General features: G+C 34.7%; 2 protein-coding genes across 2 annotated transcripts; both read right to left on the bottom strand.

The window, feature by feature from the left end:
- Window positions 1-6,948: 6,948 nt before the first annotated feature.
- On the bottom strand, window positions 6,949-7,323 carry LOC142625054 (uncharacterized). The gene has a single exon (XM_075798763.1). It carries the CDS (start codon window positions 7,321-7,323, stop codon window positions 6,949-6,951), a length of 375 nt encoding a protein of 124 aa, XP_075654878.1.
- Window positions 7,324-8,373: 1,050 nt separating this feature from the next.
- LOC142625053 (uncharacterized) lies at window positions 8,374-10,512 on the bottom strand. Its single transcript, XM_075798762.1, has 3 exons — window positions 9,947-10,512; window positions 8,995-9,469; window positions 8,374-8,868 (listed from the first exon to the last, which is right to left on the bottom strand). Exons 1-3 carry the CDS (start codon window positions 10,510-10,512, stop codon window positions 8,374-8,376), a joined length of 1,536 nt encoding a protein of 511 aa, XP_075654877.1.
- Window positions 10,513-15,700: the final 5,188 nt, after the last annotated feature.

Here is a 15,700-nt window from a genome sequence, read left to right as displayed (position 1 = left end):
GAAGGGTGTTTCTGTCTTTTAAGTTTGTTCCACCTAATATAATAACCGTAAGATTCTATATAATACTAGCCTCTGGGCACACGCTCACTCGTGTGCTCAGAGGCTCTTCTATTTTTTTGGGTAAATGTTAATAATTTGCATCTATTAAAATTTAGAAATATTTTTTTTTCAAACAAATAAAAATGATAAACTTTAGAAATAAGTAGTAACTGTAATTTCTTTTTTAAATGTGAAGAAAAAAATATCCTAAATTTTAGGAATTCTTTTTTTGAATTCAAAATAAAATTTGTTATTTAACATTTATGACCCTATTTTTAAATGAAGTTACCCTTCATTAATGAGGGTATTTTTGAACCACATAAAAGTCTAATTGAAAGAAATGAATCTTCTTATATATAATATAGATAATAGCAGAAATAACATTTTGGTGTAAAGTATGATAAGTATGATAGTTTAGGATGCAAAGTGAACATTCAAATAGTTTATGGTGCAAAGTGTAATCTAATGTATAGTTTAGGGTGATAAATTGTAATTTTCTCTAAAACTTTTAAAAAATTTTGACAATAAAGAGTATTTTTTGAAACTTATATATTTCATCAATCACAATTAATCACTTACTATGAATTTTTATTTTTATGAAATAATCAAATTTTAAATTTATCTTAAAATTTAAACACAACTCACATCATAATTGGTGAAGCGTAGAATATTTATAATTGGTTGGAAGAATTGTATTCCTACAGCTACAGTCATGGGAATTCAATATTTGAACGGTCAACTGTGCGACTTTAGAATTGGAGATGTGGACCATATTTGAATTTGAAAGAGGAGGGGCACATGGCAACAAGTAGCAACCCATTAAACTTTGACCAACAAGGCCGGTTCACACCCTCCGCACCAATCATATTTTTTGACGTCTTTTTTATAGTCACGCTCCTTTTTGGACTTATACTACCACAGCTTCTAGATGCCATAAAGGTGACAATTATGTTAATGTTATCCTTACCCAGGGGCGGCCCTACCCTTTGTTCAGGGTTCAAATGAATCTTTGACTTCCCTTAAAAATATATATATATATATTTATAATATTTTTTTATTAGTTTAATATTTTAATTTATTCTTAAAAGTATTTTTGCACCACCTAATTAAAATCTTATACACTCTTGTTACAAGTATTTCCAACTCTAAGAGTATAAGTAAGTGTTTATGAATTGTAAGTGTCACTTTTTATTATAAATTTATATTATATGTGTGTGAGTGTATCTAATATTAATTGTGTACATTACTTTTTGTTATAATGTTATTGGTGTGAATAATGATGTGTGTAGATATTTGTGTGTATAATATAAATATAATATAACTTTATATAATTTAATAATTAAGAAATAGAGAGAGTTTATTACATGTGTGTGTATTGTTATCATGTTATAATAATTTTTTGTTATAAAGTCAAAAAAATTCAAGAAGAAAAATTGTAAAGTTATTGATTGTTCAAGCATATAATTGGTTAAGTAGACACATAATGTATTATTTTATGTATAAATGAGTATAATTGTGTGCGTTAATAATTAATACAGAGCCAATGAGTTAAGTTTATTCATTTAGTTTAAAATATTTTTATAAAAACTGTGGGGGGGTAAAAACTCTTGAATAAATATTTGTGTTTTGGGCCTAATCGGCTGGTACCAGTTTGTTTTGATTAGGGTTTCTAGGCCTACAAGTCAGTCTGCACTGTAAAGTTCCGAGGAGTTGTCTAAGGATGAATGTCTCCTCGGACAGGCCCAGCAATGACCTTGGACTTGCTAAACGGGTTAGAGGCAGAATTCTGGGAAAACTGATGGATAAGAGGGTGATCCAAGCACCCTTTAGAAGCAAGGATGTGAGAGAAATATCTAAGGAAAAGGCTGCTACCTCCACATTAAAGACCCTGCATCTACCTCCCTGGTCGCATTAATAGGGAAGTGACCTATGAACAGTAGAATTCAGCCTCCCTGCTATTGTTTGAAGACTTCAAGAAGGTAGTGGATGGGACAAGTATCCAAGGGAAAGATTTGTACGACACGTGGATAAACTAGTGAAGAAGAAGAAGTATATAAGGAGAAGAAAGAGGAAAGAGAGGAGGATCTGCACCTTCTGCTGAGAAAGATAGGAACTAAGGATTGTAAACTTTGGCATAGAAATAGAATATTTATACAACTCGTCCGAGGAGGTCTCTTTGTCATATTTGTTTATCATTTGCACAGATAGTGGCATTCTAGCCCGTTAATCAAACTTCCAACATCCCGAACCTAGATTTCAAATCCATACTCTACAAATTTTATTGCATAAGGCTCATTGGGCCTGAGCCCAACACTTGTTTTTGGGTCCGGGTACAATTGTGCACTTACAAAAACAATGGCAGATTAATAGATAATAACAACTGCATAAAAATAAAAATGTTAGACAAACTTAACAAAATAAAATGGTTATAGCTACCTACATTAGCAATAAATACTCATAATGAACCATCATGTAACAATTTAAAATTTGAAAACTTGTAGAAGGAAATTGTAAAACTTTTTTTTTTTGGTCAATAACTGTGTGTGTGTGTGTGTGTGTGTGTGTGTGTGTGTGTGTGTGTGTTTCTAAATAAAAAAAAAAAAAAAGATTCAGTGTTGTTGAGTTATCCCACATCGGTAAGGTGTGATATTGAGAAGGAGTTTATCACTTGCTCCATGACACTAACTGTCACATGCAGTTTTGGTGTTGGTGTGTGAGTGTATTCCTTATCTCATCCACTTCCCCTATATACATGTGTGTGTGTGTGTGTGTGTGTGTGTGTGTTTTTCAAAAAAAAAAAAATTCTCTTTTTAGTAAAAAAATTTTAATTTAAATTTCTTAATGACCCCCCTAAACGAAATTCCTAGAGCTACCACTATCCTTACCTCCACTTCTTCTTTTTTTTTTTTTTTAAGTTTTTACTCCAACACATTGTTTACAAATCAAGTGATTCAACATGTAATTAAGAGGAAGAGTCTTAAATTCATAACAATTTTATAATACTTTCACAATAAATTATAGACGTTAAATTTTTATTAGTTCTAATTTGAACACACCATTGAAATTACTTTTTTGCCTACTAATAACAATCAGTAACAAATAACAAATAACAACTTGTCATTTAAGGTTTATTGTGAAAATATTGTGACTATAGTATTTTTCTATAATTAATTTTACTAAGTCTTATATTTTAAGTGTTATCTTCTTGTGTTAAAAAAAAAAACATCTAAGTTCAAATTCTTCCTCCCCAATTATTAATTAAAAAAATGTTAGAATAATGTGGCCCAACATAATATTTTATGATGTCTCTATTATCAATAATTAATTATTCAAAATTTCTTGTGAAATTTTGCAATATTTTTATGATGTAAAATATTGGTATATTGAAATATGTCTACTTGATTTTGTAGACGAAGATTATAAATGCATTCATTATAGTCTTTGACTTAGCCATATCCATCGTGATGTAACCTATACTTATAGGTACATTGTTGGACCATAATGGAAATGAGGTATAAGTTAAAATTGCTCAGACTATAAAAATCAATAAGGACTAGTCTTTCGATGGTTAGTGCATAATAATCTCGACAGTCCTTCTGTAATGAAATTCATGCACGTTGAGCATTGGCCTTATAAATCTATCATGTCATTGCCAGTAACTTGGGCTCTTATAATAAGTGTTGTCATTATAGTGATTTTGGATATGAATGATAGATGAATCCATGTGTTAGTATGGAGTTACAAAAGTAATGACACGTTAATGAACTTATTTATTAATGAATCTAATTAATGAAGTTGCTTATTAATGAATGTAACATATTTTTTACATGAATTGTTATTACAATAAAAAGGATTTTATGACTAGTCATGTCCTTTTTTAATATTATAAATATTGTCAATGCCACGCTTGCAAGGGGTGTGAGAAGAGAAAAGAAAGTTCTTGCTAATCTTGACCAACTGGAGAGAACATCCTAATTACTTGTGAGGTTCTTGAATAATATAATTTAGTATGTAAATTTCTCACATCTTATTGTTAATTTTTATTACATATGCTAAGTAAAATTCCAACCATAAAAAACATATAATTAATATCGATCCCTACTAATACAAGATCAAAAAGTTCAAAGGAAGCATAATTATATGAACAAGGGTTAAGACAAATATGGCTGAACTATTTTCAAAACTTAATGGGCAAAATTAACACTATTGATAACTAAGAGATGGAGTTTTTTTTTATATAGATATTTATGGTGTCTGCTCCGTAACTCAAAAGATGAAATTGAACATTAACACCGTTCATGGATGAAAATAATAATAGTTTGCCCAAAAATATTTTTTCATTAATCAGCAGTACTTCAGAGAAGGCTAACTATTATGAAACTCGAAATGCGCACATTCATTACACAGGAAATGCCCAATAAGTGTATCTTATTTCTTAAGATTAATATAAAGTCTGGATTATATATTCTTGTGTCAATACCTAAGCGCTTATAATAAGGAAAAAATCTTGAGTTCAGATGGTGCCAGCTGATATGATTCGTAGGTATGATTCCTAAACATGCATTTGACTAGCAATTTAAAATAGGCTAATGACACAAAGGATGATTGGGGGAGTAACTGGTGATGCTAATTATGTTATTCGCTGAAATAGAATTGAGATTAGGGAGTATCTGAGGGATGGCAATGGGGCGGGCAGGTTCAAAGGATGGGAGTCTTTGCCCCCACCTTGCATGGTTTTGTCTTACCTCATCTTTACCCTACCCCGCATGATGGGAAAAATTTTCTTGACCCATCCTCACTCCTTAGGGCCCTGCGAAGCCCCGCCCCACTCTTTAAAACTCTACTTCTTGTTAATTTTCTCACAACTATTACAATTGTTTTTAAGAAAACTTGTTTCGTTAATAAAAATATACTTGAAATTAAAAATAAATTTATTCCATCAAATCAAACTAATTTTTAGCAAAAATTAAATAATATTATTAAAATATTTAACAAGACAATATTACAATAAAAACAAAAATCTCATAATACAAAATCAATGATTCAATAGTATATAAATTTGATTATAATAAAGACAAAAGAAAATGTAAAGTTGGTACCTTATTTCCAACCTTACTAGAGTAAAAAAAAAAAAAAAAAAAAGGCAAAAATCCTTGTTGGGTAGAATAAAATAAACTGATGATATGTTTGTTTAAATAGTAGAGTTTTAGGGTATGAAAAATTTACAATCTAACCCTTATCAATGTGGGGCGCAGCGAGTTGGGTCTAAAAAGTCTAAGCTCATCCCCGCCCCGCCCCATAGTGCGGGACTAAAATCTCACCTCAGCCCTACCCCATCACCTTTGTGGGGTGGGGAAAACTCGCGTAGGGCGAAGTAGTGAGGAGCAAGTCAAGCGGGGCGGAGCAAAATTGTCATCCCTAAGTACCTCTTCCTCTAGTTGCAGCCTATTCAAAAGTAAAACTATTAAGAACTAGCGGATAGTGGGATGGTATTCTTTCTTTTTATATTTATGGTGGACCCCATCATAAACGTAAAAAAAGAGAAGATCGTCGATCGCATTACCATATTCCGAGAGTACCTAATAATTATTCATTCAAAAGAGCGTAAAAAATAGAGAACTATTATGGACGAGATTTTTATTAGGAAACCTAAATTCTATTGGCAGGACATCATGTTGTTGGGTGTAGACCAGTTGAGGGTAAACAATCTTGCAAAACTGCTTTATGGTCTACAGATTATCATCTATGGCAGCATAGAAATGGTGTAATTCCTCAAGGCAGAACCAAATGTGAAGAGACTATCATTAAAGCTATCCAATGGGAAGCTAAGATTAGGGTAGAAAGCTCGAAATGTTTATGCAATTCAGTATAGAACAGAGCACTATACTATTTATGGGTCTTTGTATTGCAGTTCTTAGAAATCAACCTTGCTGCTAGGCTCGTAGCATACGGCTAGTGATCTTTGTTTATGTACTTTATTATTATTATTATTATTATTTTATAGGAAACATCGTAACTTTATTAAGAAAATAAAAACAATATATCTTAAGCCAAAGCTGACTCAATAATAATGAGATTTTTCTCTATTCAAGTTACAAAATCAACACAATTCTTAGCATGCAGAGGTAAGATGTGTGCAAGGTGATTCCCTTGTCATCGAATTTGAGAGACTTATATATTCCTAAAATCCTTTAGCTTACGCTGAATTTCTTCAACAATATTATAAATGCTCCTTTAGCTTATGCTGAATTTCTTCAACAATATCATAAATGCTAATGGGTGGCTCCTATGAACCATTCACAGTAACAATCTTTGTTCATGTACTTCGCCATGTGTTCTATATATTTTACTTTTGTGTTGCCGGCTGTTCCAGTTGGTTATTTCTTTTTTTACCAAAAAAAAAAAAAGCATTTTATATTTATTAAGTGGCTGGCCTATAAAAGATATATACATATATATATATATATATATATATATAAACGTAGAGAGAGAGAGAGAGAGAGAGTTGGGCTATTTTTGTATTGATCCCAAACCCTAGCTAATTAACCCTTGTCAATTTTTCATGGATATAGATTAATTCCTCTCACTTGACACTGGTAAATAAAGCAACTCCTTCCCAGAGGAACCTTAAGTCTTAGCCGAATTGGTTTGCAGTAGTAAAAAGCAATCTTCATGTGTGTCATTCACTGAGTCAAGAAGGTAACTAGTTGTAGAAATTGAATGTGAGTTAACGATTTTTTTTTTTTTTTGATGAGAAGAAAGACTTTTATTTCATTGAGAAGCAGAAAAATACGTAGCATCCTGATAAACAGCGAATGTGAGGAAAGGTGAACATTCTTCTATCCATGTTACGAAAGTATTAATATTCTTAGCAAAAGCTGCCAAAGTATGAGCTGGCTTAGTTTCTTGTTATCCCACGTGTGAGGCTTGAAATGTCCGAAATTCACTTAATCTGGAACAAAGTCCTATGACTACAGTAGAGATAGAGACCGGGGCATCAGTGGGGCTCTCCATAGCATGGCAAACAATAATGGAATCAGTTTCAAAAATTACATCTCTGACTCCTATGTTCCATGCAAAAACAGTAGCTTCATCTAGTGCTTTGGCCTCTGCTTCTAAAGGTGCCAAAGGAAGTGGGAGGCGCTTGCTAAGGGCAGCTATGACCGAACCAAAGTGGTCCCGTATGATCACACCGATTCCAGTTGCGCCGAGGTGGGAGAAAATTGCAGCGTCCACGTTGACCTTGTACCATGGGAATGTAGGTGGGACCCAACTACCATCCATGTCTTCCTTGTACTGGGTGGGCCGAATATGAGCCAACTAATATTCGTGCAGCAGTGAACGTGCTCGCAGCGTGATTTCAAGTGGAGATTGGCGAGCTTTCCCCATGCGAGCGTTGTTGCGACTGAGCCATAAACTCCATGCCGTGATGATGATCAGGGACGAAACCAGAATTCGAAGGGGGAAAGTATAAACACAAAAAAGTTTATAAAAATCAAAACTAACATCTACTCAAACTTTGTTAAATTTCATCACATTCATTAACATTATGATTTCATATTTTCACAATTTAGACCGAATACTAATTTAATCGGTGGTAATTTTTTGGAATTTAGTTTGAAAACTTTCATGAATTGGGACATCAACACTAGAGGCAATGTTGCATTATCAGCTTCAAATTATTTGTAATTTTTTCTCTTTAAAAAATCAAATATTATAGATAATTTTCCCATCATCAACAATTCAAGTAAAAGTTTCGTTATTTTCATATTATATAACTCTATCGTTTCAAAATTTAGTCCAAAAAATAAACCAAACAAACATACCCCACATGCTACAACAACATTAATGTTAATAAAAGATTTTCTAAAAATAGTTAATAATCCATAAAAATAAACTTACAAACAAGCATTAGTATCAACTGTACACATTTGATCATAGTTCCCACGGGCTTCATATTTTTGGATCAATATGCAATGGGCAAAAGGATGTTGCAATTTTCTTTTTAGTTTTCATGGGTTAAAATGTAAAGATTTTGAAGGAAGGGGGCCAAAAATATATTTTTTTGGGAAAATTTTTGTATATAGTGCTTTTTTTTTTTTTTTTTCAAAATGGGAGGGGGGCATAGCCCCCCTCTGCCCTTAACGTGGGTCCGTCCATTGATGATTAGTTCAACTACTTTGGTGTCCACGTGTTGCTTGAAAGTTAAGTGCCAAAGGAAGTCCATAAAGTCCCTGTGGTGGAGTCCGTTTCTATCCAACGGTATGTCTGAAAGGTTCCACTCTTCTTTAGCAATATTGCAATCCCAAAACAAATGCCCAACGGTCTCTGGTGCTAGAGTGCAGGCTTCACAAGTGGGCTCATCAATGACTCCTCTATGGTAGAGGTTAGCTTTGGTAGGTAGGATGTCTTTGCATGCTTTCCATCCAAAGAGTTTGGTTTTGTTAGGCACGTGGAGGCCCGAAAGCTTGCGCCAAACCGGGTCTGCTCATCCCCATGGGATGTTTCTGCCAACTTTGAGGATTGTGTCATAGATATCGCCACCTTATATGCACTGTTGACAGTGAAACGCCCCTTTGGTGTGTATGCCCAGATCATGCGGTCTTGCGGTTTGTGACGACTTAGTGGAATGCTAAGAATTGAGGTGACATCATCTTGGAGAAAGTTTTGGTGGATCATGTCAAGGTTCCACTCCCCATTCTCTTGGTCAATGAGAGATTCTACCTTTGCGTTTGCTGGAAGTTGGGCAGGAGGTGTTAGGAGTTGGAATGTGGAAGGCCTTGGCAGCCAACGGTCAGTCCAAATGTCAATGGATTTGCCGTCTCCTACCTGCCAACGGTAACCCGGAATTCACCACAGGTTGAGCTGCTAAGATGCTCCGCCATGCGAATGATGGTCTTGTACCCAACTCCGCATGTAAGAAATTTGTTTTGGGAAGTATCGGGCTTTAAGTACTCTATGAACCAAAGAGTGAGAGTTCATCTGCCGTCGCCTTCCTTGTTTAGCTAAAAGAGCTAAGTTGAATGCTTTGAGATCTCTAAATCCCAACCCTCCTTTTTCTTTTGGTGCACACATTTTATCCCAGCTCAACCATGCCATTTTATTTTTACCCTCCTTTTGGCTCCACCAAAATCTTCGAATCATTCCAATTAACTCATCACATAGTGAATTAGGGAGCTTGAAAACACTCATTGTGTATGTGGGTAGTGCTTGTGCAACTGCTTTAATGAGAACCTCTTTACCGGCTTGGGATAACAGTTTTTCTTTCCAGCCAGAGAGTTTTTTGTCAAGCTTTTCTTTTAAAGCCCTGAAGGTGTGTTTTTTCGATCTCTCCACTAAAGATGGAAGGCCCAAATAAGTCTCATGCTGTCGAATAACCTCCACTCCAAAGCGATTTTTTATCTCTTCTTGTATGGCTTGTGGGGTGTTCCTGCTAAAGAAAAGGGCAGTCTTCTCCTTATTAAGCTATTGACCTGAGGCATGCTCATATATAGATAAAAGATGTTCCAAGTGAAGGAATTGTTCCGGAGTTGCTTGATAGAAAATGATGTTATCATCTACAAAGAATAAGTGGGAGATGCATGGTCCAAGTGGGCAGGCCGATACACCTCGAAGTTGACCAGAAGCTGTAGATTGGTTTAGAAGTGCAGATAGTCCCTCTGCACAGAAAAGAAATAAAAAAGGGGAGATAGGGTCCCCTTGTCTCAAACCCCTAGACAGGATTATGTGACCTCGGGGTTTCCCGTTAATCCTGACAGAGTATGTAACAGAGGTAATACATTGCATCATAAGATTTACCCATTTGTCATTGAAACCATTTTATACATAATCTTCTCCAAGCAACCCCATTCAACACGACCAAAAGCTTTACTCATATATAGTTTTAAGGCTATCTCCCCAACTTTACCACTTCTTTTTTTTATTAAGGTGATGCATAGTTTCAAAAGCAACAATAACATTATCAATGATGAGGCGGTCAGACATAAATGCACTCTGATATTCACTAACAATATATGGCAGAAAACGCTTCAGTCTATTTGCAATGACCTTGGATGTGAGTCTAGAGATAACATTACATAGACTTATCGGTCTGTACTGAGTCACTTTCATGGGGTTTTTTATTTTTGGAATGAAGACAATATGTGTTTCATTGAATTTTGGAGGGATAATACCCAAGTTCAGAAAATCAAGAACAGTTTTTATAACACAATCACCTATAAGAGACCAAAAATGTTGATAAAAGAGAGGTGGCATACCATCAGGACCGGGGGATTTTTTCAGATGCATATGTCTGAGTGCCTTGTGAACTTCTGCAGCTGTAAAAGGCCGAGTAAGGAATCTGTTCATCTCTTCTGTTACTACAGGTTGGACCGCGTCAACAAGGAGTGATGAATCAGTAGGTCCATAGGAGCGAAAGATAGCCTCGAAGTAGTCCAAAATGATGGTCTTAGTGTTTGAGCATCCTCTTGCCATTGCCCCACCTCATCACAGATGCCAAGAATGGAGTTTCTATCTTTCATGTTAGATGCTTTTTGGTGGAAAAAGGAGGTGTTGCGGTCTCCATCAGTGAGCCACAAATTTCTTGAGCGTTGGTGCCACATAGTATTTTTAGCGTCTAGCCATCGGTTCAAAGCCCTACGTACCTCCAGGATTTCAGTTTCATTACAGATAGGGTGTTGTTCCAAAGTTTGAAGCTTTTGATCTAGTCTCTCAATTTGTTTTCCAACATGGCCAAATTCACGTTTGTTCCATTCTGAGAGACTGTCAAGGCAGTTTGAGAGACAATTGATGATTGTGACACCATTGGGTTTATAGAGACCTACATGCCATGCATCTTGGACTATTTCGGCACACCGGGGATCTTGAAGCCATATGGCTTCAAAACGGAAGAGTGGTTTGGAGCGTGATTGTCGAGACCTGGATTGATTTAGACGTATGGCAAGCATGCAGTGATTTGAAGAGGACATTGAAACATGGTGGACAGCTGCTCTTGGGAAGAGCAATTTCCATGCTGGATTGGCAAGAGCTCGATCCAGCCTAAAGTGAATGCGGCCTTCAGTAGGGTGGTTACGGGACCAAGTGAAAGGGAGCCATAAAATCCAAGGTCCATGAAATTACAGTTATTGATGGCAGTGTGGAAATGATCCATTTGGCAAGTTGGACATAAGCATCCGCCTTCCTTCTCGAACTGACTAATAATTTCATTAAAATCACCAACACACAACCAAGGAAGGTGATTAGTTTGTCCGAGAAACTCAAGGATAGTCCAAGTTTCCTCACGCTTGCTAGTTTCGGAATGCCCATAAAAACCTGTCAATCTCCAGCACATTCCTATTGTTTCACAAAACACATGAGCATCAATAAACCAACAAGAGAAATTTTTTACGTGTACCTTTGTATTTGGTTTCCACAGAAAAGCTAAGCCGCCACTTCGACCATCACTAGAAACCACGAGGCCTTGATTGTAGTCCCAGTTTGGTTTCTTGGCGTTCAACTGATCCGTGGAGAGTTTTGTCTCCATTAAGAAGACACAGATGGGAGCTTCTTTTTTCCATGCTCTCTTAAGAGCGTTAACTGTTCAGGAGTTCCCAAGCCCTCGATAGTTCCAGCTCAGTACACTCATTGGACCCGGCGGTGCTGCCAAGCAGCCACCGCCGATCCTAAATTGTCTTCCATGATTATTTCCAAAGTACCTGTATCTTCATGAAGTTTCTGTTTCTCGTCAATGGACGTTGCATGGGAATGAGGTTGACTCTCGGGCTTTCGTTTGGGTCCAACAGGGAATGAGTGAAGTTGCAGTTCTAAATTTTGTTTTGGAGACCCAACTCTTTTCCAAGTTCCTTGAGATGGGTCAATAGTTTTCTTAGGCCCATTAAGAGGCACGTGGTTATTTTCTAGCTTAAAAAAATTTATTTTCCCGGAACAATGCCTTCACCTGGAACATCATTCGGAAACTCATTTAACTCAACACAATTCCCTGAAACACTTCCATGAATCTCACTTGCAATTAAGTCATCATCAATTTGTGATATATTAAAACAAGAATTAAAAAAAAATCAATATCATATTATACGTTAAATGAAATATGGATTACAAATAAAATAAAAAATAATAGTACCTTCTTGAGGTAGTTCATTTAAGTCAAAGTAATTTAATGGAACAAGTTGGTGAGTCTCACTTGCAACTAAATTGCCATCCATTTGTGCTACATTAAAACAAGATTAAAACAATCAATATTCAATATCATATTTTAGGATAAATGAAAAAAAGTGATACAAATAAAATAAAATAATAGTTCATTCTTAAAGTAATTCATTTAAGTTAAAACAATTCCTTTTAACAACTTGATGAGTCTCACTTAGAACTAAATTCTCATCCATTGGTGTTATATTAAAACAAGATTAAAACAATCCACATCATATTTTATGATAAATGAAAAAAAAAAAACATGATACAAATAAAAAAAGATTAACCTCATATTCAAATATATTTAAAAATAAATATGAATTTAATAAAATAAAATTATTGTACCTTGCAAAATAATTGCTTAATTCTTCATTGAACATTTGAACTTTTCTTCATCCCCCCCCCCCCTTTTTTATTTGGAAGTGGGTTTGATAATGGTAAAGTGAATGAAAGTGAGTTTGATATTGGTAAAGTGAAAGGAGATGAAGAGTAAAATATTGATAAAGTGAAATTGGGTGGAAAATAAAAAAGTGAAATGGAAGGAAATGTGTTAAAGGTGTATTAAAGGGGCATTTTTGTCCTATAATTATTGAAGAAACCAAGATACACGTCTTACACAAACCAAAGTTGAAAAGTAATTTTTTGCCCATTTCCTATGCAGGTGGAACCCAGGGGCTAGTTCATTAACAGGTGCTAGCCAACACCTATTAACGAAACCGATATACAAAGTCTTGCATAATAGACAAAACACTTCATTTTACACATTTTGACCCAAAAAACACCCACATCAGTGGTGTAAAATTGTGCATTTATGCACAAGTGTTATGATAACCATGCATATATGCACGATTACTGTAGTTCTTGTATTTAATATTTTACATTTTTTTCTCTCTCCTTCACCTCACTCTCTCATTTTCAGCTTCTCACTCTCACCTCTCTCTCGTTTTATCTCTAGTCCCTCAATCCACCGATTAGTCTAGCCTCACTCTCACCGATCACCAATCAGTCCAGCCTCACACTCACCGATTAGTCCAACGCCGCCACTTTTGAACAAATCATAGCACCGCCACTAATGAACGAAAAATCAAGCCATGCCACCTTTACTCCCGCTTTGTCGCTACTAATCACCGCCAACACTCACTCACCGAAGCTCACTCACCGATATAATCGCTAAAGCTCACTCGCCGATATGATCTCTGAAACTCACTCACCGATACAACCTCACTCACTTTTGATCCTTTTTAATTTTTTGTTTAATCAGTTTTGGATTTTCTATTTGATCAATGGGTTTTGGGGTGATGGTGCTTGATGATGGTGGTTGATGATGGTGGCTGGGTGGGTTGATGGTGGGTCTAGATTGATCGTTGATGGTGGGTGAAGATGAATATTTTATTTGAATAAATGTATATAATAGACAAACTGATATGGGTGTTTTGTAAAAATGGAAGTGTAAAATAGAAAAAGTGGGTTTTTTCCTTACAAATTTACAAAATTTTTGCATCTACTAATGCATATGCTCTTAGGGTCTGTTTAGATATAACTTATTGCCGAAAATTGAAAACTGAAAATATTGTAACAAAATAATTTTTAAATGTATAAATAGTGCCGTGGGACCTAGTTTTAAAGTTAAATTTGTATTTTTTCCAAGTTACGAGTCCCATGAACAATGGCCATAAACCCACAGAGTGTGAAACGCAGACTCATGGATAACGCAAAACGTGCTATCGAAACGTGCACTTAATCAAAGCTCTTTATAAAATTCAATGTCAACATATAGACATGTAAGAATCTTTGGTTTGATTCCCAATGATATAAGAACGCTAGCTATTACTAACAATGATTAACATATATGGATATGGATCTTGTTGGATTGTATGGTATAAAATGAATATTTGGAATCTGGAGTTTATAATACTTTTCTGTATTAAATTTCCATATTCAATTTCGGTGGTTGGAATCTTGGTGACGAAGTTAATGTGTAATAACTTTTGACCATTTGGTTTGTGCATCGAGATATATAAGTGGGTTTACTTTTTACAAACCACTCCCCGTTGCTTTACTTATACTAACCTGTAACTTCATACATATGCATTGATATACTTAAGAGATATACATTAAGATGCATAGTATAAGAATGACATTAAGATGCATATGCATTGATATATAGTCATTCTTAGAATATGCATCTTAATTATAATAGTCATTCACATTAAGATACACCTAATAATATTCTTATAAGAAGCATAGTCATTCTTATATTTTGTTAACTCTTTAAAAAAATCTTGTAAGAATATTATTAGGTAGAAAATGTAAATTGTCCATATTGTTTTTTTTTTTAAAATTTATTAATTCTTAATTTTTGATATTGTGAAGAACTTTTTTTTCTTATTTTTTTACGGTTCATTAATTCTAGACTCTTTGGTTTTTGTAATCAATAACTCACTTGGATGAATATTTATAATGTGGTCCCACATTTGGCTCCAAAATTAAGAAATACAACTCTCTAGAAATAAATAATTTAGGACACATGGCACAAAATTGGATTTCAATTGTAGAATCTAATTGGATTTTCTCTAAATTTTACCTATTAATATATATATATATATATATATATATGTGTGTATGTATGTATGTATATGACTTATAAATTTAGATTATTTTTAGTTACACAAAAAAATAGATCATAAATATAAATTATCCAAACTCTCTCTCTTCCTCTAATTTTATATATAGAGTTAGATATATGAATAGGTTTTTTTATGGTTTATTTATATTTGAATCATCGTTTTCTATACTAAATTAACTCACTTGGCTCAAAATTTTTTTAAAAAAAACATAAATTAGATGGGACATGTGGCACAAAATTATACTCTAATTGAATTCCAATTTTTACACAAAATTAACTCACTTGGCACAAAAATTTACAAAATTTAGATTAGATGGGACATGTGATACAAAATTAGGCTCTAATTGAATTTCAATTTGAAATCTAATTGGATTTTCTCTAAGTTTTGGCTTTTAATATATGTACGGGTGATAGGCCCAATAGTATATATTAGGCTGAGGGCCCAGTCCGAGGACGCTAGATGTTCGAGGATGGGAAGACATTGTTATGAAGGTCGGCTTAGATGAATAAAGGGAGGGGTCTGGTTATGATGGTCCGAGAAAGGATGCATCCTCAGCTGAACAAAGCCAGGGTCAGAAAGTATAGTCTGCCCTCCAAAAGCAACGTTCCAGGAGATTCTATTGGTAAGAATATGCCTCATGAGAGCATAATACAAAGGGAAGCTATGAAATATCTAAAATAAAGTTGTTATCACTGCATTGAATGCTCTGTAGCTAACTCTCTGGCCACATTAATGAGGAAGTGATATCTGAACAGTAATTTTCAGCCTTACAGCTACTGCCTAAGACTTCAGGAAGGTGCTAATAGGATAAGGATCAACATCAGCGGTCTAATCTACACGTAGAGGGT

This window comes from Castanea sativa, chromosome 2 (genome assembly GCF_040712315.1).
Source record: "Castanea sativa cultivar Marrone di Chiusa Pesio chromosome 2, ASM4071231v1".
Classification (NCBI taxonomy): domain Eukaryota; kingdom Viridiplantae; phylum Streptophyta; class Magnoliopsida; order Fagales; family Fagaceae; genus Castanea; species Castanea sativa.
This window is presented reverse-complemented; position numbering and strand designations above follow the sequence as displayed.